The 20,439-nt window shown below is 47.2% G+C and overlaps 1 protein-coding gene across 1 annotated transcript in view; it reads left to right on the plus strand.

Moving 5' to 3' along the window:
- Window positions 1–20,439, plus strand: part of LDLRAD3 (low density lipoprotein receptor class A domain containing 3) — a gene marked incomplete in the record, with an annotated part of 312,626 nt that overhangs the window by 279,488 nt on the left and 12,699 nt on the right. The window contains 2 exon segments of the mRNA XM_030200800.1: window positions 15,563–15,893; window positions 18,212–19,578. Coding sequence (XP_030056660.1) covers window positions 15,563–15,770 — 208 coding nt within the window.

Here is a 20,439-nt window from a genome sequence, read left to right on the forward strand (position 1 = left end):
TTTAGAAGTAATAACCCTAAACTCCTTACTCATGTCCACCCCCATCCCCCCCACCCCCACCCAATGTTAATAACAAAGGTGCTACAGACACAGAAGTGGCAAGCCTGGGTTTACAACTGCACATCTTTGGTGTCAAACGCATTTCTGGGCTCCAACAATCCCAAGTTCAAGAGTCTATAGGTTGTAAAGTGAATATTAATGCAATAGACAACCGGCAAGCTGGGTGGGAAGCATTGTAGCTAATGCAGTTTGTCAGAATTCAGGAGCCGAGCAACGTTTTCTGCTGCTGCTCTACCTTTTGCAAGGCATTAAAAACTTTGGGTCCTGTATTGAGTCACCAGTGTTATCCCTGGGAACTCGATGCAGGGTCATGCCCTGAGCCTGGCATTGAATTTCTGAGTATATGGAGCTGGTGAAAACACAGCTGGTTAAGTGCAATATTCAGAACTTAACCAGCTATGGCAAACTGCCTAATAAGACTGGCTTTTATGCTGTCCTATTTATGTGGTTAATTTGGCTATTTAAGTGCTGAATATCGTCACTTAACTAGCCAAGTGCTGACTCCACCCTCGGAATGCCCCCCCCCCCCCCCCCCCCCAATTGCCGGTTTCACACTGGGCACTCACCAGACATTTTCAGCGACACTATCTGGTTAATTGCCGCTGAATATGACTGGCTAGCCCCAAACAAGTGACTTAACCGGCCAGGAGCCGTTTCTGATTAGTTAAATCAAATCAACCCTCCTAGGGTAAAATAAACTAGAAATAGATGTTGTCCTGTGTAATTAACCAAAGTACCCTGTTAAGAAATTATCCTTCATGTGTCCACCTACATCAAATCTTATATGCCACTAAAATCCCTTTTTCATGGTTCAGTGCGGTTTACATCCTAAGTGGACTTGACATAGACCAATAGAATATATAAAAGCAATAAAGGTACATCATGAATAGTCTTGTAGACGGAAAAAGGATACAGCAGTTGTAATGGTTATATAACAGTTTTTGGAAAGAGAAAAGATTTTAACCTCTTCCTGGAGCTGAAGTAGCTATTATCTGACCTAATTGCAGTGCATAAAGAATTCCATAGTGAGACTCTGAATATAGAGAAGAGAGCGCCAAAATATTCTGAGACCGGATTCCCTTGTAAAGCAGCGACACTAACATAAATTATTCTTTCAGTCTGTTAGATTGAACCAAACATAATGATGAGACATTAATCAACAATTCAGATGTGAAGCCATGTAAAATTTGGAAAATTAGACAAGCAGCTTTAAACATGACAAGGTTTTTTTTTTTTTTAATAACAGCCCCTACATGTAAAACTCTGTTGTGCATGCTGCTGTATTCCTTTATATTATTACTCCCTTAAGGCATGCTGTGCACAAAGGCATGTGATCCCTGTTTCCGTTTCCCTGACTTTGTTTGAAAACTCTGGGTATACTACTGAAGATATATGCTCAGTAGTTCAGCAGTTTGACATCTCTTGTTTCAGTTGCATTGTTTACGGTTATGGCCTCAAGTTTACACTCATATGTTAAGGTTCAGAGAAATATCACATATCTCAAATAATTCCTGACACCAGCAGGCACTGCATTCCTGGGGGAAAGCTGATGCTGCAAGATTGTTAATGTTTGCTGTACATTATAACCCATGCAACACTTCAGTCCTATAAACCAACCATCTGTACTTGCAGTGCAATGCTTAGTAAGGGCTTTATTGGAGATTAGTGACTAGCATGCATGTTAATTGAAAGAAGAGAATTAGCAGGAGCTGGGTGCCTACTTTAACGGCATTATTAGATTATTTGACCTTTGTTTGACCTTGATACTGTTGGTCCATAAATGGATAATTGTTATCCCCACTGAAAACAGTGCACTCAGCAAGGATGGAAAGGGGAATAAATTGCAGAAATTATGCTGTATCAGATGTGTTGCCACAATGGTTTCTGTCGGAGGGGAGGGCTGTATACTTAAAGTCAAACCTCAAGAAAGTAGTTCTAGGTAAAGGCAGAGTCAGTTGTGATTGCTACCTGAGACTCCAGTTGGCAGGTTTTTTCAACACCCACCAAATGTCAAACAACATGGCAAGAGCCTTCACTATATCTGTGGCTTTTCAGAGATTGATTTGCCATGCCCCATTAAAAAAATGAGCCACTGCAGAATTAATAGTGTAGTGCATCGAGAAGATTGTTGGCAGCTGACTTTCCTCCTCACTTGTAAGCAACTTGGAGCTGTAACAGAACCGTGTGTCAATGGGCTTCCATACTGGCAACTTTGTTGGAGATGACCTATGATTTGTCCACCAGCTATCTGTCTATATTTATTTTATTGTGTACCACCTGCAAGCTCCAGAGCTATCAAAGTGTTATACATCAAGGCTTTTTTTTTCTTCCCCTTGATGACTTACAATCTGAATTTGTACATGAGGTAGTGGAAGGTTAAGTGACTTGCCCAAGATCACAAGGAGGGCTTTCCTGGTTCTCAGTATGCTGCTGTAACCATTGGGCTACTCCTCCACTAGATATCTATAAGCCAAACTTATGCAATGCCCGTTTGTCCTTTCCAGCGTTCCTGGCTGGTCTCACTTTGACGTCAGTTTGGTTGCAGGCCGCTCCCTTATACTAATACATGGTGCCCGGAACAGTCCTGAGCCTCCCCGTGCCGCTCTCATGTTCTAAGGGTGTAAACAGTCCTTCTGCTCAGATTCTGTTTTTCAAAGGGCTTTCCCTGTTGAAGAGTGAAAAATAAGAGTCATAGGCTGGAGCAGAGGCTGTCTGAGAATATGGTAACAATCCTGCCAGCCCAGGGTATAACTGGCTGGACAGATCCTCTCAAAACAAACAAGTCTTTTTATACCTGTTTTATATGCCCATAATACAGCATAGTCCTCTGAGTTCAGTTTGCTATGTTGATGTTAACAGACATATGATCAGCATAAAACTGATTCCAAACTTTTCAGCCTCTCTATGGCTGAATCCCCCCCCATGTCCCATGTAAATATGTGAGGTGGCAGTGGAGAACTGTCTTCAGAGCCTGCTCCCTCTGAATCTTGCTAGCAGGCACTGTGAAAGATGAACTGCGCCATGAGTTTGGACTTCGGGAAGTCAGCCAGTTCAGCAGGCGGGCTGTAAATACACCTGGATGCAATTGTCCCAGGTTGATTTCTAGCAGAGATAATGAGATATAAGTCCTCTGTAGGAGGAGGGAGCAGGAAAAGCAGTGAGCTCCATTTGGCTGAGTAGTGCATGGAGAGCAGATCAAGATAAGAGAGAGGGAGTGCAAAGCACAGGAAACTAAGCCAAGCCAAGCAGAAAAAGCACAAAGGGCCTCCAAGAGTGAGTTGGCATCCAAACTTTAATGAAAGACCTGACATGAGCCATGTTGGGGGTTAACGCCTGCGTCGGAGGTCATCAAGTGCCAAAATCTTTACCGTCATATTTATGTTAATTGAATGTTCTAATGCATGCTTATTAGATGTATCAGTAGTATTATGCTAACATTGAAGGGCATAATCGAAAGGGACGCCCCAAGTTTTGCTGAGAAAGTCATCGCAAAACGTCCCAGTGGAGGGGCATAGAAACCCGTCTTATCGAAACAAGATGGATGTCCATCTTTCATTTCGATAATACGGCCGGGGACGCCCAAATCTTGACATTTAGGTCGTCCCTAGACTTGGTCGTTTCTGATTTTTGGTGATAATGGAAACCAAGGACGCCCATCTCAGAAACAACCAAATGCAAGCCCTTTGGTCGTGGGAGGAGCCGGAATTCGTAGTGCATTGGTCTGCCTGACATGCCAGGACACCAACTGGGCACCCTAGGGGGCACTGCAGCGTGCTGAGCCCCCCAAAACCCACTACCCACAACTGTACACCACTACCATAGCCCTTACGGGTGAAGGGGGCACTTAGATGTGGGTACAGTGGGTTTATGGTGGATTTTGGAGGGCTCACATTTACCACCACAAGTGCGACAGGTAGGGGGGGATGGGCCTCGTTCCGCCTGCTTGAAGTGCACTGCAACCACTAAAACTGCTCCAGGGACCTGCATACTGCTGTCATGGACCTGAGTATGACATTAGAGGCTGGCACAAAATATTTTTAAAGATGTTTTTTTGAGGGTGGGAGGGAGTTAGTGACCACTGGGGGAGTAAGGGGAGGTGATCCCCGATTGTCTTCGGTGGTCATCTGGTCAGTTTGGGCACCTTTTTGTGGCTTGGTCGTAAGAAAGGACCAGGTAAAGTCATCCAAGTGCTTGTCAGGGACGCCCTTTTTTTTCCATTATGGGTCGAGGACGCCCATGTGTTAGGCACGCCCAAGTCCCGCCTCCGACACGCGCCCGTGAACTTTGGTCGTTCCCACGATGGAAAGCAGTTGGGGACGCCCAAAATCGGCTTTCGATTATGCCGATTTGGGTGAACCTGTGAGAAGAACTCCCATCTTCCGATTTGTGTCGAAAGATGGGCATCCTTCTATTTCAAAAATAAGCCTGATTGTATTATATCTCTGGTTTTTGAATTCCATTTCTGGTAAATGTGTACATTTTTGATACTGTTTCACTGTAGTTCTATTATTAGGTTTTAATTTGCTGTTTTCAAGTTTACCTCATTTATGTGGTTATTTTACTATTGTTATGCTGTTAACAAAATTATAAGTTTTATGTTAAACTGTACCTAGTGTACCGCCTTGGGTGAATTTCCTCATAAAGGCATTTAATAAATCCAAATAAATAAATAAACACGTATTTATTAGGGTTTATTTACCGTCTTTTTGAAGGAATATAAAGATAAGAGCAGCAAAGCCAGTTCTCTCAAATAGGAAAGAGAAGGTTGCCTCTAGAGCAGGAATGGGCAACCTCGGTCCTCAAGAGCCACAACAGTTGAGTTTTCAGGATTTCCCCAATGAATATGCATGAGATCTATTTCCGTGCACTGCCTCCATTGTATGCAAATAGGTCTCGTGCATATTCTTTGGGGAAATCCTGAAAACCCGACTGGGTTGTGACCCCCGAGGACTGAGGTTGCCCACCCCTGCTGTAGAGCTTCGGCAGCATTTTTTCCTGTTTGAGAGAATTGGCAATGCTGCTCTTAACTGTTGGCATTGCCCGCTGATACTGAAAGAACAGAGGATAATATCCAAATTGCATTGCTGACATTGACAACCCCTGACATAGGCATTAAGCCAAAACACAGCCCGTGTCAGGTCCATCATTAAAGTTTGGATGCCATCCCACGCTTGAGACCCTTTGTGCTTTTTCTGTTTGGCTTTGTTACTTGCAGATCAGCCAACTTTAAAATGAGGCAGAAGAAGTGGACAGAGGTTTAATTGAAGACGTTCACTGTAAAGCTATTGAAATCACTATTCTGGATGTTGATTCGGGCATTCCTGTTGCAGGGTCATCCAGAAACAGACAACTGTACCAGCAACTGGTAATGGAACTTATATGGGATGGGGCCATACTGGATCTGGTGCTATAGTGAGTGATTGGCATGCAGTGATCACAGGATAAGTACATAAGCATCACCATGCTGGGACAGACCAAGGGTCCATCGAGCCTAGCACCCTGTCACCAACAGTGGTCAAAAGAACAAGCAATTTGTCCCGCCCAGCCTAGAAATACTGTATTCCCTCGTCCATTCAATAACATTCTATGGCTTTTTCCTCCACGAAGCCATCCAACCCTTTTTTGAAGTCCGCTAAGTTAACCGCCTTAACCACTTTTTCCAGCAGCGAATTCCAGAGTTTAACTACGTGTTAAAGGAAGAAAAATTTCCTCTGATTTGTTTTAAATTTACCACACTGCAGCTTCATCGCATGCCCCCTTGTCCTAGTATTTTTGGAAAGCGTAAACAGACGCTCCACATCGACCCGTTCCATTCCACTCATTATCTTATAGACCTCTATCATATCTCCCCTCAGCCGCCTTTTCTCCAAGCTGAAGAGCCCCAGCCTGTTCAGCCTGTCCTGATATGGAAAGGGTCCCATCCCCTGTATCATCTTTGTCGCTCTTCTCTGCACCTTTTCCAATTCCACTATGTCTTTTTTGAGGTGCGGTGACCAGAATTGAATACAATACTGGAGGTGCGGTCACAGAACGGCAGAATAATATCCTTATTTTTGTTTTCCATCCCTTTCCTAATGATACCCAACATTCTATTTGCTTTCCTAGCCGCAGCAGCACATTGAGCAGAAGTTTTCAATGTATCATCAACGACGACACCTAGATCCCTTTCTTGGTCCGTGACTCCCAACGCTGAATCTTGCATGACGTAGTTATAGTTTGGGCTCCTCTTTCCCATATGCATCACTTTGCAGATGTTCACATTAAACGTCACCTGCCATTTAGGATGGTGTAGTTCAGTATTAAGGCATGCGTGGAGAGGGTTTATTCAAAAGTGAAGGAGGGGTTAGTTGGATGGGAACAGCTGGGGGAAGTAGAAAAGCAGTGGGCTATACTAAAATGAGTTATTTTAAGGGCAACAAACCTTTTGTAAGGAAAGTAAATAAAAGTAAGAGGAAAAGAAGACTGTTTTGGTGTCAAATGTAGTAGCTGAAAAGGTAAGGAGAAAGAGGTTCGCCTTCATAAAGTACAAGAGATCGCAGAAAGAGGAAGACAGACAGCAATATTTGGAAAAGCTAAGAAGCTGGTAAAGTACTACTACTACTACTATTTAGCATTTCTATAGCGCTACAAGGCGTACGCAGCGCTGCACAAACATAGAAGAAAGACAGTCCCTGCTCAAAGAGCTTACAATCTAATAGACAAAAAATAAAGTAGTCAGGAAATCAAAGATGCAAATGAAAGTAAAAATAGCTAATATGGTAAAAAGGAGAGATGACATTTTTTAGATATTTTAGTGATAAGAGAAAGGGTAAAAATGGCATTCGGAGATTCAAGGGTGAAAGGAGGAATATGTAGAAGTTGATAAAGATAAAGCAGAATTCCATATCATCAAGCTGATCAATCCATAGACTGGTGGGTTTGTGTCCATCTACCAGCAGGTGGAGATAGAGAGCAAAGTTTTGCCTCCCTATATGTGGTCATGTGCTGCCGGAAACTCCTCAGTATGTTCTCTATCTCAGCAGGTGGTGGTCACACACAGCAGCAGCTCTGGCTAGGCCTCCAAGCCTATTTTTAGGTTTTGTTGAGTGCCTGGGGTTGAGGGCTCTTCTTGAGCAAGTGCAAACCTGGTGGCGGCAGGTCCCTCCTTTTCTCCCCCCTCCCGCTGGCTCCGTTTAAAAAAAAAAAAAAAAAAATTTTGAACGTCCTTAAAGGCGTTTATTTCGACGTTTATTTAAACGTTTATTGGCTACTCACTGGGACACCAGGTCGTTACAGCTCGGAGCGGGACAGCAGGTAATTTTTACCTTTTATAGCGGGCAGGGGGTTCCCCGATTGGTCTCCACGTGGCCCATGGCGTCGGAGGGCGAGGGCGCAAAGAGTCGCTCCCCGGATCGCGTGTGCGCTTCCAGAGGGGATGCGGGGGTCTTAAAGTCTGATTCGCCCTTGTTGGGTGACAGTTCGTGACCGATGAGTGTCCCGGTCCTTCCTCCGGCGTGGCGGTTTTTCCCGCCATAACGCCCATCCCCCGCGGCTCGCCTCCGCCATATTGGTCGGCCACGCGGCTCGGACGGCTTCTTCTTGGGCCGCCCTTGAGGTGGGAGACATTGATGCCATGAACGCCCTTAATTTGGGCGATGGCACAGAAGCGGCTAAAGTTAAGCGCCGTTCTTTCCCGCGCGGCTCCTTCGCGGAGTGTCGCGCCGGACGCCATCTTGGATGCGCAGCATGTCTCTCCCCCGCTCTTGCGAGCGCCGGTTGAGGGTGCGTCTAGGGCTGTAGCCCAGGCTGCGGAAGTGCACAGTCTGGGGGGTTTCTCCCCCGAGTTTGTTTTGCTGCTGCATCAGGCCTCCTTATGCAAAACGCTGCCCCTGCTCCCTCGTCTGGTAAAGAGGTTGAGGCCCCCAGAGGTAACGCCCTCGGGTTGATTCCCAGGCCTTGGAGGACTTTGTCTCCTCCGATGTAGATGAGGGCAGCGTATCTGAGTTCTCCCAACGGTCCTTTGCGGATTCCTTGGAGGAGACGGATCCCCGCTCGGATGGAGCGGATGACCCCTCTGCAGCGCGGCTCTTTAGCTCAGAGGATTTGCCCAACCTGTTAGGGCAGGCCATGGCATTTTGAAGATTTCCTCTCCGGAGGACGTCTCTCCCTCAGCCCCTGTTGGCTCTGCCATTATGCTGGGGACGAAGCGCCCGCCTAGAACCTTCCACGTGCATGATGCCATGCACACCTTAATTTCGGCTCAATGGGATGTCCCGGAAGCGAGCCTTAAAGTGGCTAGGGCTATGTCCCGCCTCTATCCTTTGCCTGAAAGTGAACGTGAGGCCTATCTGTGGCCTACCGTGGATTCTTTAATCACTGCGGTGACTAAGAAAATGGCGTTGCCGGTGGAAGGTGGCACGGCCCTAAAGGACGCTCAAGACAGAAGATTGGAGGCGGCCTTAAGGTCGTCCTTTGAGGCGGCTGCTTTAAGTTTGCAGGCCTCAGTTTGCGGCTCCTATGTGGCCAGGGCGTGCCTGACTTTGGTGCAGCGGGCTTCCCCTCGGATCATTCCTTGAGGGCTGATTGGCCGGCCCTGGAATCGGGCTTGGCCTATTTGGCAGACTTGCTGTATGATGTCTTGAGGGCCTCAGCTAAAGGCATGGCTCAGACAATCTCTGCGCGGCGGTGGCTTTGGCTGAAGCATTGGTCTGCTGACCACGCCTCTAAATCCCGCCTAGCGAAATTGCGTTTTAAAGGCAAGCTGCTTTTTGGGGTCGAGCTGGACAAAATCGTGACCGATCTCGGCACGTCTAAGGGCAAGAAGTTACCAGAGGTCAGGGCTCGGGCTAGTACTCGTCCTGGTACCTCCAGAGGACGGTTTCAGGAAGCCCGTCGGTACACGCTCTTCTGCTCCTCTTCCTTCAAGAGGAACTTCTCCCCCAAGCAGCATTCCTTTCGCAGAGACCGCCGTCCCGGAGGTGCTCCCTCCGGTCCTCCCCCAGGGTCTCATACCCAATGACGGGGCCTTGGTCCACACCCCAGTGCAGATTGGAGAACGGCTGTCCTCGTTTCTGGGCGAGTGGACCACAATAACTTCAGACGCTTGGGTGCTGGAAGTCATCAAAGACGGCTACAAGCTAGAGTTCTGCCGACCCTTAAGAGACGGGTTTGTACTCTCTCCCTGCAAGTCTCCGGTCAAAGCTGTGGCAGTGCAGCAGACCTTGGACAATCTGATCCGCCTGGGTGCGGTCGTTCCGGTGCCAGAAAATCAGCTTGGCAAGGGACGTTACTCCATTTACTTTGTGGTACCAAAGAAAGGAGGTGCTGTACGGCCTATCCTCGACCTCAAAGGGGTCAATCGGGCCTTGAAAGTTCGGCACTTTCGCATGGAGACTCTCCGCTCTGTTATAGTGGCAGTGAAGGCAGGGGAGTACCTGGCATCCTTGGACATCAAGGAAGCGTACTTGCATATTCCCATCTGGCCTCCCCATCAACGCTTTCTGCGTTTTGCAGTCCTGGGCCGACACTTCCAGTTCAGAGCCCTCCCTTTCGGGTTGGCTACTGCTCCGCGGACCTTCTCCAAAGTCATGGTGGTCATCGCGGCCTTCCTGAGGAAGGAAGGAGTACAAGTCCATCCTTATCTGGACGACTGGTTGATCCGAGCCCCCTCTTATGCAGAGTGCGGCAAAGCTGTGATCCGGGTGGTTGCTCTTTTGAGCTCCCTGGGGTGGATCATCAACTGGGAGAAAAGCCAGCTGCGCCCGACTCAGTCCCTGGAGTATCTGGGAGTTCGATTCGACACCCAAGTGGGCAGAGTGTTCCTGCCAGACAATCGGATTGTCAAACTTCAGGCTCAGGTGGACCAGTTCCTAGTAGCCTCTTCTCTTCGGCTTGGGACTATGTGCAGCTGTTGGGCTCTGTGACGGCCACAATGGAAGTAGTGCCCTGGGCCAGGGCTCATATGAGACCACTACAACACTCTCTGCTGCAGCGCTGGACTCCGATGTCGGAGGATTATGCTGTGCGCCTTCCCTTGGACCCAGCAGTGCGCAAGGCGCTGAGCTGGTGGATGCAGACAGACAAGTTGTCCGCAGGAATGCCTCTGGTGACCCCGGAGTGGATTGTTGTCACGATGGACGCCTCTTTGTCGGGCTGGGGAGCCCACTGCTTGGGAAGGACAGCGCAGGGGCTCTGGTCTCCTGCAGAGGCAAAGTGGTCTATCAACCTCCTGGAACTCAGAGCCATTCGGTTGGCGCTTTTGGAGTTCATCCCGGTACTGGCGTTGAAGCCAGTATGGGTCCTGTCGGACAATGCCACGGCTGTGGCCTATGTCAACCGCCAGGGAGGTACCAAGAGCGCCCCTCTAGCCAAGGAGGCTATGAGTCTATGCCAGTGGGCGGAAGCGAACCTGGAACAGCTGTCAGCGGCCCACATTGCCGGGTCATGAATGTCAAGGCGGACTTTCTCAGTCGCCATACCTTGGAGCCCGGGAGAGTGGCAGCTATCTGCTCAGGCGTTCTTGGACATCACGAAGCGCTGGGGCCAGCCCGAGCCTAGATCTGATGGCGTCATCGGCACAATTGCCAAGTGCCGTGCTTTTTCAGCAGAGGACGGGACCCTCGATCCCTGGAGTAGATGCTCTTCTCCAACAGTGGCCGACACAAGAGCTTCTCTATGTGTTCCCGCCCTGGCCCATGCTGGGCAGGGTTGCTAGACCGGGTGGCAAAGCATCCAGGCCGGATAATCCTGGTGGGTCCGGATTGGCCCAGACGTCCCTGGTAATGCGGACTTGATCAGGCTCTCAGTCGACGATCCTCTGCGGCTGCCAGTGGAGCAGGGCCTGTTGCATCAGGGTCCCGTGGTGATGGGAGGATCCCTCCCCCTTTGGTCTTGAGCGGCAGCGTCTGAGGAAGAAGGGCTTCTCAGACAAGGTCATCGCCACTATGCTGAGAGCGAGGAAGCGCTCTACTTCTACTGCTTACGCCAGGGTTTGGCGTACCTTGCAGCGTGGTGTGAAGCAGGCTCATTTTCTCCATTCACTGCTCCAATTTCTTCAGTGTTGGCATTCCTGCAAGAAGGTCTGGAGAAAGGCCTGTCGCTCAGTTCCCTTAAAGTCCAGGTAGCGGCCCTGGCTTGCTTCAGGGGCCGCCTGAAGGGTGCTTCCCTGGCTTCGCAGCCAGATGTGGTGCGTTTTTCTCAAGGGAGTTAATCACCTGCGCCCTCCTCTGCACTCGGTGGTGCCTGCGTGAAATCTCAACCTGGTGCTAAGAGCTTTCCAGAAGCCGCCTTTTGAACCCTTGTCGAGGGCATCTCTGAAAGACCTGACGTTGAAAGCAGTCTTTTTGGTGGCTATTACTTCAGCCAGAAGAGTTTCCGAGCTCCAGGCACTCTCATGTCGAGAGCCTTTCTGCAGTTCACTGAGGCAGGAGTGACTATTCGCACAGTGCCTTCCTTCCTGCCCAAGATTGTCTCTCGCTTCCATGTGAATCAGCAGCTCTGTCTCCCTTCCTTTCGTAGGGAGGACTACCCAGAGGAATACTCTGCTCTTAAATATCTGGATGTGAGACGAGTCATCATCAGATACTTGGAAGTGACCAATGATTTCCGGAAATCGGATCATCTGTTTGTCCTGTTTGCAGGTCCTCGTAAGGGTCTGCAGGCTGCTAAGCCTACAGTGGCAAGATGGGTCAAGGAAGCCATTGCAGCGGCTATGTGGCCGCAGGGAAGGTGCCGCCTATCCAGCTGAAGGCTCACTCCACTAGAGCTCAGGCGGCCTCGATGGCAGAGGCCGGTTCCGTCTCCTTGGAAGAGATATGCAAGGCGGCAACTTGGGCTTCGGCCCATACATTCTCCAAGCATTACCGCTTGACTGTGGCTGCTCGGGCGGAGGCCCGGTTTGGAGCTTCAGTGTTGCGGTCAGGGATTTCTATGTCCCGCCCTGGGTGAGTACTGCTTCGGTACCTCCCACCAGTCTATGGATTGATCAGCTTGATGATATGGAAGGTAAAATTATGTATCATACCTGATAATTTCTTTCCATTAATCATAGCTGATCAATCCATAGTCCCTCCAGATATCTGTACTGTTTATATTCTGGTTGCATTTCAGATTCAAGTTTAGTCTTCAGTTCCTGTTCAGGAAGACTTCGTGTTCAAGTTATTTTTTTCACTTGGATTCTTCAAGAGTTGAGACGAGTTTGTGTTACAGTGAGCTGCCTGCATTCCTCCCCTCCGTTTACGGGGCTGGATTGAGACTTAAATTCTGCCGGCACTCCCTCCCGCTTCGTGCGGCTGTAGGGCAGCTTTGTACCCCTCCCGCTTCGGCGGTGTTAGGGTCAGTCAGCTCCTCCCGCGGTTGCGGTTGCAGGATAGCCAGATCCCCCCGCATCGGCGGGTGTGGTGTCCCTCCCCCGCTCCGCGGGGATGAGCTGGACGGATTCCCCTCCCCCACTTGTGTGGGGATGAGCTGGGTTAATTTCCCTCCCCCGTTTCGGCGGTGGTGAGCTGGGCAGAGTGTCCCTTTGTGGGGTTGTAATTCTCTAAGTGCTGAGTCCTGCGGATGGAGCTTTGATATCGACATACTGAGGAGTTTTCCGGCAGCACATGACCACATATAGTGAGGCAAAAGTTTGCTCTTTATCTCCACCTGCTGGTAGATGGACACAACCCACCAGTCTATGGTATTGATCAGCTATGATAATGGAAAGAAAATTATCAGGTATGATACATAATTTTACCTTAGATCTAGTGAAGCTTGAAGAATGGTGTAGAATTTTGCAACCAAGATTTAATTCTAAAAATGTGGGATCATGCATTTGGGTTGCAAAATGAGGGAGCAATTCAGTAAAGAGTGTGAGCTACTACTGTGCATGAAAGAAGAGCAGAATTTGGGAGTGATTGTTTCCTCTGATTTTAAGATGGCCAAACAGGTAGAAAAGGTGAGGGCAGAAACTAATTAAGTCAGAGCCAGGGCTTGGATGTGCCACCCTTGGTCTTTTTCCAACTGTCTGGGCTAAGAGGGAGGGGTCTCCTATTTTTATATTCCCTTCCAATATGTTTTAGTGTACAAGTTGCAGGCGATACCAAATTTTTGGACTAATTTGTTGGATGCAGTATTTAGGGTTGCCAACTGTCTGGTTTTCTGCCGGCCTGGCCATTTAAAAACTGGTCAGGCCAGCTATTGGCACAGCATTAAAACCAACATCAAAAAAGCCATTTTTTTCTGCCTTCAGTCTCCCTGCACCCCCCCTCCCCCCAGCAACTATCTCTCCCTTCCATCCCTCCCTCCCTCAAATCCGGCAGTTCTGTGTACCTCTTTCTTCAACCGCAGGCTCTCGTGGGTTCAGCAGCATCTCTCCCTCCTTTCTTCTACCCCATGATCCTCCAAAAGCAGTGAGTCACCGCATCCAGAAAAGCACACTACTTCTTGCTGCCTGGGGCTTGTTTTTACCCACAGGAAGTTACATCAGAGGAGGTGGGACAGCAGCAGAGAGAAGCCATGGGCAGCAGAAAGTAGTGTGTTTCCCTGGATGCTGGTGACTCACTGTTTTTGGAGGACCATGAGCAGGAGAGGGAGGGGTGCCAGACATGAGGGGGGGGGGGGGGCAAGGGATGACAGACCAGAGGGGGAGAGAGAGAGATGCCACACAGGTATGAGGGGAGAGATGCCACACGTGGGGGGTAAAAACTAGACATGTGGAAGGGGGTGAACCCAGACATGTGGAAGGGGGTGAGGGTGAGAATCCAGAGCCTTGGGGGGGGAGGGTAGTGTGAGAGTAAGGGGTGGAATTACTGGGCCAGGGTGGGGGGGGGGAAGAAAGGAGGAGAGGTGCAGGACTCCGGGAGGGGTAGAAGGAAGAGGAGGAAAGAGAGAGGACAGGGAATTAGGGAAGAGGGAGAGATGCTGAACTTGGGGGAGGGAGAATGAGAGATCTGTGGGAGGGTGTGGGAGAAGGGGAGCAGATTAACGGACAAGGGATAGGACAGAGTGTAGTCGGGGCATTCCAGAGACTTACGTGTGCAATTACAGAATACTGCCTGAGCGTACCTAACTTTGTGCAACAACATTTACACCTGGTTTCAGCAGGCGTAAGTGTGGCACACAGTTAACCGCTAGAATCGGTGTGTTAAGCATTATTCTGTAAAGGGCACACACCCTTCATAGAATCGTGCTTAGTGTCGATCTTTTCCTGCATCCATTTTTGAACTCCATTTACAGAATCTAGCCCTTTGCACATGAGTACAGATACCAGACCTTATTTTCAAAGTGATTTCTCCTGCAGCAGAATTCTTCAAAACAGGACCTACTCTATCGAAAAACAAAAATGTTCTTTCATGTTTCATTTTAGTTATGGTTAATATCAACTTAGTAAGTGCAACAGGGCTGCAGGGAATTTTATTGCTTACCAAGCCTCTGTAGATAATGAGAGCAGTATGTTGTAATCTTACACTCTTAATGTCATCTTGCCCTGCAGTCTCTGATCTGCTCTCAAATCAGACAAGCCATCAATCCATGCCATATAGAAGTTGATATCTTGCTTTTCTCAGTGGCGACATTGATAGGGTCTTCTCTACCGAGCTTGTTGACTTGTCTAGGTCTGGGTTAATTTCATAGGGGAAGGATTTATGGTTATGAGAATGTGTGAGTCAACAATAATGGGAAGTCAATGAATATGCATGAGACAGATATGCATATAATGGAAGTGACAGTCATGGATATTCATTAGGGAGATCCTGAAAACTCAACTGGCTGGGTGGACCCCCACGACCAGATTTGAGAACAACTGGGTTAATGCTTTGCATGGTTAAAGCCTGATGCAGCATCCTGATGTTGCTTTTTTGATCCATTGTACATGAAGTGCTGCACCATAGTAAACCACTTTTCAGTCCATTGGGCATGGTGTTGTGTTACAAGATTACATTATGTATAACTGCCTATATGGGGCTGGCATGGTGGCAGATTGCCATTTGCTCTGTTTGTGATGGCAATGTTCAATCATGAAGAAGTGTAATGTGTACTGAATGCTAGCTTTGACTATCTTGTTGGGCAGATGGGATGAACCATGCAAGTCTTTATGTGCCATCATTTGTTACGTTACTGTGTCTTAAAGGACAAGGTGAGCCAGTTCTGGTGGTTACTTCATTGCATCCATGAAGTTGTTCCACCTTCTAAAGGGTAAAGGTAAAGAGGTCATGGATTTGATATACTGCTTTTCTGTGGTACAATCAAAGTGGTTTACATTTGTTATATACAGGTACTTCTCTGTCCCTAGTGGGCTCACAATCTAACTAAAAGAGCAAGGCTACAGGACTTTAGATGCAATGGATTAAAAACTGATACTTTTTATATGGAGGCATTTGGTCATGCTGCCTTGTATTAAACAGATAAGTAGTAGTAGTAGGCTCTAATTAGGTTTCTCATAGACCCAGATGAGCAGGAGAAAACATTCTGAAACCCCTTATAAACAGCGTGGCTTTCCTGACAAACTGTTTCCTTTTTCTTGTGCTTCTCAGAGGCCGGCAAGTGGACAGGATTATGTTACCTCTGAAAGCCAAACTGCTATATTATCCCAGCATCACCTACGCCATTATCGGGAGCTCAGTCATCTTCGTGCTTGTCGTGGCGCTATTGGCCCTGGTTCTGCACCATCAGCGGAACGCAGTAACCTGATGCATCTTCCTGTGCATCGGCTGCAACACCCAGTCCTCTTGTCTCGACTGGTGGTCCCTTGACATCCGCACCACTGCAGCGTTCACCTACAATGTCAACAATGGAATTCAGTATGTGTCTAACCATCAGCCACAGGGCCCAGAATCTCCCCCCCTCATTACTCTGAAGCAGTTGCTGGACGAAAGGTCATCAAGGAGAGATCCATTTATCAAACTGTACAACTCAATAAACACTTCCTTCTATTTTGCTTGCGCTTTCTATTTCTTAGGTTGCTTTATTGGTCTGTGGAGCAAAATAACCTGTCCTGGGGAAACCCCAGCCAGTCAGTGTGATCATTTGCGCACACTGCCTCCCATTGCATGCACATTTCTCTCCATGAATATTCATTGTGGATACCCCGAAAACCTGACTGGCTAGGGGTCCCCAGGGCAGGGTTGGGGAACACTGCTCTAAGCTGTAACTGAGAAAGAGGTGAAGAGCAAAGGGAGCCTAGGGGTCCTTCAAAAAATTATATCTGTGCTTCCTTCTTTCAACAGATGGGGCACAGGGCTTTTTTGGGGGGAATTGAGGGGATGTGTCAGGGGAACTGGAGGTCCTGGCTTGGGGTTGGGCTTCCTGTTTATCTTCCATTTGCATGCTAGTTGCGGTCAGAGCACCATGAGAGTGTTGTTTCACATGCTCAGGGGCTCTGATCATGGGGCAGTATCAAACACAGGTGTAATATGGCACTAATAGCCTCTAGCACCTGCCTTTGCTTCTGATCATCGGTCCATGAGTGTTTTTTCTGTAGTATGACAGTAACCTAGAAATCATGGGGATAATTTGGGAGCAGGAGTCTCGCCCAGAGGTGGTTGTGCCCGTCAATGGGAAGAGGGTGCTAGTATAGAGCACAAGCGGCAGGTGCAGACAGACTTGAGCTGTGCTGGGGATAGACCCTCTCTGAGTGGCCACGGGGTACACCCTAGCGCATGGCTAGGTGTTTCGTCACAGAGAAGTTCTAGATCACATTGTTTGTATTATTTGTACTTGTTATGCTTATATTTAGACCCTGTAAGGTAAATTTCTTGAGAAGGAAGATAGATAATCCCATTTGACTCAGGAGAGAGGAAGACAAACGTTTCTAGCAATTCATCAGACGTTGTGGCATAGGTGCCTGTTTTCAGTTACATTTTCTTAGTAAATGTGTCATTTATTTTCAGGATAAAACATACCATTTCTTTGACTCGATCCAATTACATAGTTTTTTTAAATACTCAAGGCTCTCTGGATGGTTCCGGTTGAGTCATAAGGGTATTATATGTTTGGATGTATAGCTCTACTATTATCCTTAGTTTGTAATTCCTTTAGTATTTTCCTCTGGATGATATACTTGGATCCTCCTTTTCTTGTGGACTAATGACCTTAGCCTGATTTTGTTATAAACTTATTCTAATATTTAGTTTATTGTGATACTGTGATGCTCATTTTCAAAGCAAGTGGACACCTCAAAATGCCTTTAAAAATCCATGTGTTAAAGTGTCCAAATCCCAATTTTAGAAAGTCAGAATTTGGATGTTTTAACACTGCAGGTCGTCCAAATAGCGAGGGGGTGTGTTGTGTACGTGTTTTGGATGGGACTAGGAAGGGCCCAAAAGGAGGATGGCAAACACGATTTTCGAATAGGAAGAAACGTCCATATCTAAAAAGAAGGACGTTCTTGTCTAGACCTGTTACATTCACATCCAAGTTCCAAAAAGGTGCTCTGATTGAGCTGCTGACCACTGGAGGGATTAAGGCATGAGCTCTCCTTTAACCCCCAGTGGTTGCTTTCCCCATCCCCTTCCCTGAAAATGAAACTGGAAAGGATAACCAGGCTCTGTCAGCTGCATGTATTATGGCCATTCTGAACAAAGTAGCAAGCAGGTCAGAGGAGAAGCCTAGTGGTTAGTGCAGTGGACTGTAAACCAAAAATACTTACTGTACCTAAAGATATAAGATACTTGTGAGCCGGAAGACTATTGAAGTAGTGTTTTTCTGTTCCTGGAGGGATCATATTTATTAAAAAAATTAAAAAAAAAGAGTTATAATGGGATTTGAACCTATGTCTGTTGGTTTAGAGTCCACCGCACTAACCACTAGGCTACTCCTCTGTTCTGCAAGGATGGCTGTGGCCATTTTCATAAGAATGCTTCCAGACAGACATCCCTGTGCCTTGTTTTCCCTCGTTTATAATTTAAACATTTCAGTCTGTAAAATGGTTTTCAGGATGGATGTCTCCAGCATAAGGACGTCCTTCTTGTTCCAAAATTGCTGTGAGATGGACAGGTTTTTTTTTTCTTTTTTATTCTGACTTGGATGTTCGTTTGAACCTGCCCCTTCACGTTAAATTGGGTAAAGGGTAGTTTCTATGCAAAGATTTGTGATAAAGTTCCAAATCTACAGTAATAAAATAAAACAATGTTACCTTGCTGCAGAGCACTGATAACGACCAGAGAGATTTCATTTTCTCCTTTTCTTGCAATAGGCCACCATGGTTTGATCTTCCTCCACCACCGTATTGTTTGGACATCGAGTCTCCAAATCAGACCGAGCTTCCTCCTTATCGCTCCCGAACTGGGAGCTCTGTGAGCATGGACACACCGAGGGCAGGGAGTCCTCTGCACATGGACTGCACTAGAGCCAGAGGAACTGGTGGCATGGACAATCCCAGAATCCCTCACGAGGGGACATCGGAAGCCAGCAACACTCTGCTTAGCCCTATAGTTGAAGGAAAAATATAATATGGGACTACGTAAAAGTTAATATGGGTTAGTCTTCTATGGCTTCTTACCACCTTAGTACTCTGATACCTTAGTGTGCTTTCCATATCCAAGGGCAGGATGGTGTGATGACTTCAGCTTTTCAGTCTGGTTTGTATGAGTGTTCTTACTATCACCCCAGTTTTAGGACTGAGAGACAGGCGTACAAACCCAGAATGCAGTGGGATGTTCTAGAAAGCTAGAAACAACCCAAAATGTGCCAGACATCTCAGAAACTTTTGGTCACCCTGTGCGAGGTGTCAGTAATTCAGCACTGGGCTTTCTGCATGTGAGCTTTACACCTCAAACCAAAGTATTTTTTAAAACTTAAATCGTTAGCAAAAACACTCCAATGTATCCCATTTTATTTGTGAGTTTTAATGTAGCAGAGAAAGGCATTTTGGGAGGATCTTTCCCCAGGTCAGTCCTACAGCTGCCTCTTTAAGGGGTATCAGAAACCCATCTTAGCACACTCGGTTCCCCTCTGGTGGGTCAATCTTTATTTTTGATGGTTCTGATCACTTCCGTCTTTTGCTCCTTGCCTCAGGTAGTCGGTAATTTTTTATCTGCTGCTGTTCTCACTGACTTGTGGAAATGTCCCCTCCAAGGCAGCTTAGCAATAAGAATTACTGCCTAGTCCCCTTCTCCTTACAGTGCGTGCTTGCGTATGTTTGAGATGCCTTTCAGACCTATTATGTGTCTGTATGTAGAAGAGGTGGATCAAGGTGAGGTTTAACATAAGGAACTATGGTGCCTTTTCTTGCCACTGCTGGTAGTAAATACTGTAATAGCAAGTTACAGTAGACTCACGTGTGTGCTTATAAGTCGTGCCTTGTTGCACTGTCTATCATGTTCTTACATGATGTACAAGCAGGCCATGCTTCTCTTCTGTTTGGGGTTTTTTGTGTGATGGAAATTTAGTATTACTGCAGTATGAAAAATATTAATGTCATATGAAGTCCTATTACTGCTGTGTACAGATATATTACTGCAGTGTACTGAAATAGCATTGCAGTATGTATCACTGCAGTGTGCTGGGATGTTATTGCAGGGTGCCCTTGCGAAGTTGCAGCACACAGACCACATGCTGCAGGTTGTCAGAAAACTCGACAGCTCATCCCCTGTGTATGGGCTTTAGTGAGCAGTTCAGGTGTGGGATATACTTCACAGCACAAGTGTAAGTAGTGATCTGCTGGAGATGTCCAAGCGGATCTGTGCAAATAGAATAGTGAGATAAGGTACAGAGCAATTTATTAATAAAGTTATTGAAGTTTCAACCTGGTTATTCTTCAACTTGTCACCTGCATCAGGGAAAATGTTCACAATGGTTCAGATACAGTGGGGGAAATAAGTATTTGATCCCTTGCTGATTTTGTAAGTTTGCCCACTGACAAAGACATGAGCAGCCCATAATTGAAGGGTAGGTTATTGGTAACAGTGAGAGATAGCACATCACAAATTAAATCCGGAAAATCACATTGTGGAAAGTATATGAATTTATTTGCATTCTGCAGAGGGAAATAAGTATTTGATCCCCCACCAACCAGTAAGAGATCTGGCCCCTACAGACCAGGTAGATGCTCCAAATCAACTCGTTACCTGCATGACAGACAGCTGTCGGCAATGGTCACCTGTATGAAAGACACCTGTCCACAGACTCAGTGAATCAGTCAGACTCTAACCTCTACAAAATGGCCAAGAGCAAGGAGCTGTCTAAGGATGTCAGGGACAAGATCATACACCTGCACAAGGCTGGAATGGGCTACAAAACCATCAGAAAGACGCTGGGCGAGAAGGAGACAACTGTTGGTGCCATAGTAAGAAAATGGAAGAAGTACAAAATGACTGTCAATCGACAAAGATCTGGGGCTCCACGCAAAATCTCACCTCGTGGGGTATCCTTGATCATGAGGAAGGTTAGAAATCAGCCTACAACTACAAGGGGGGGAACTTG

Source organism: Microcaecilia unicolor, chromosome 4 (assembly GCF_901765095.1).
Source record: "Microcaecilia unicolor chromosome 4, aMicUni1.1, whole genome shotgun sequence".
In the NCBI taxonomy this organism is placed as follows: Eukaryota; Metazoa; Chordata; class Amphibia; order Gymnophiona; family Siphonopidae; genus Microcaecilia; species Microcaecilia unicolor.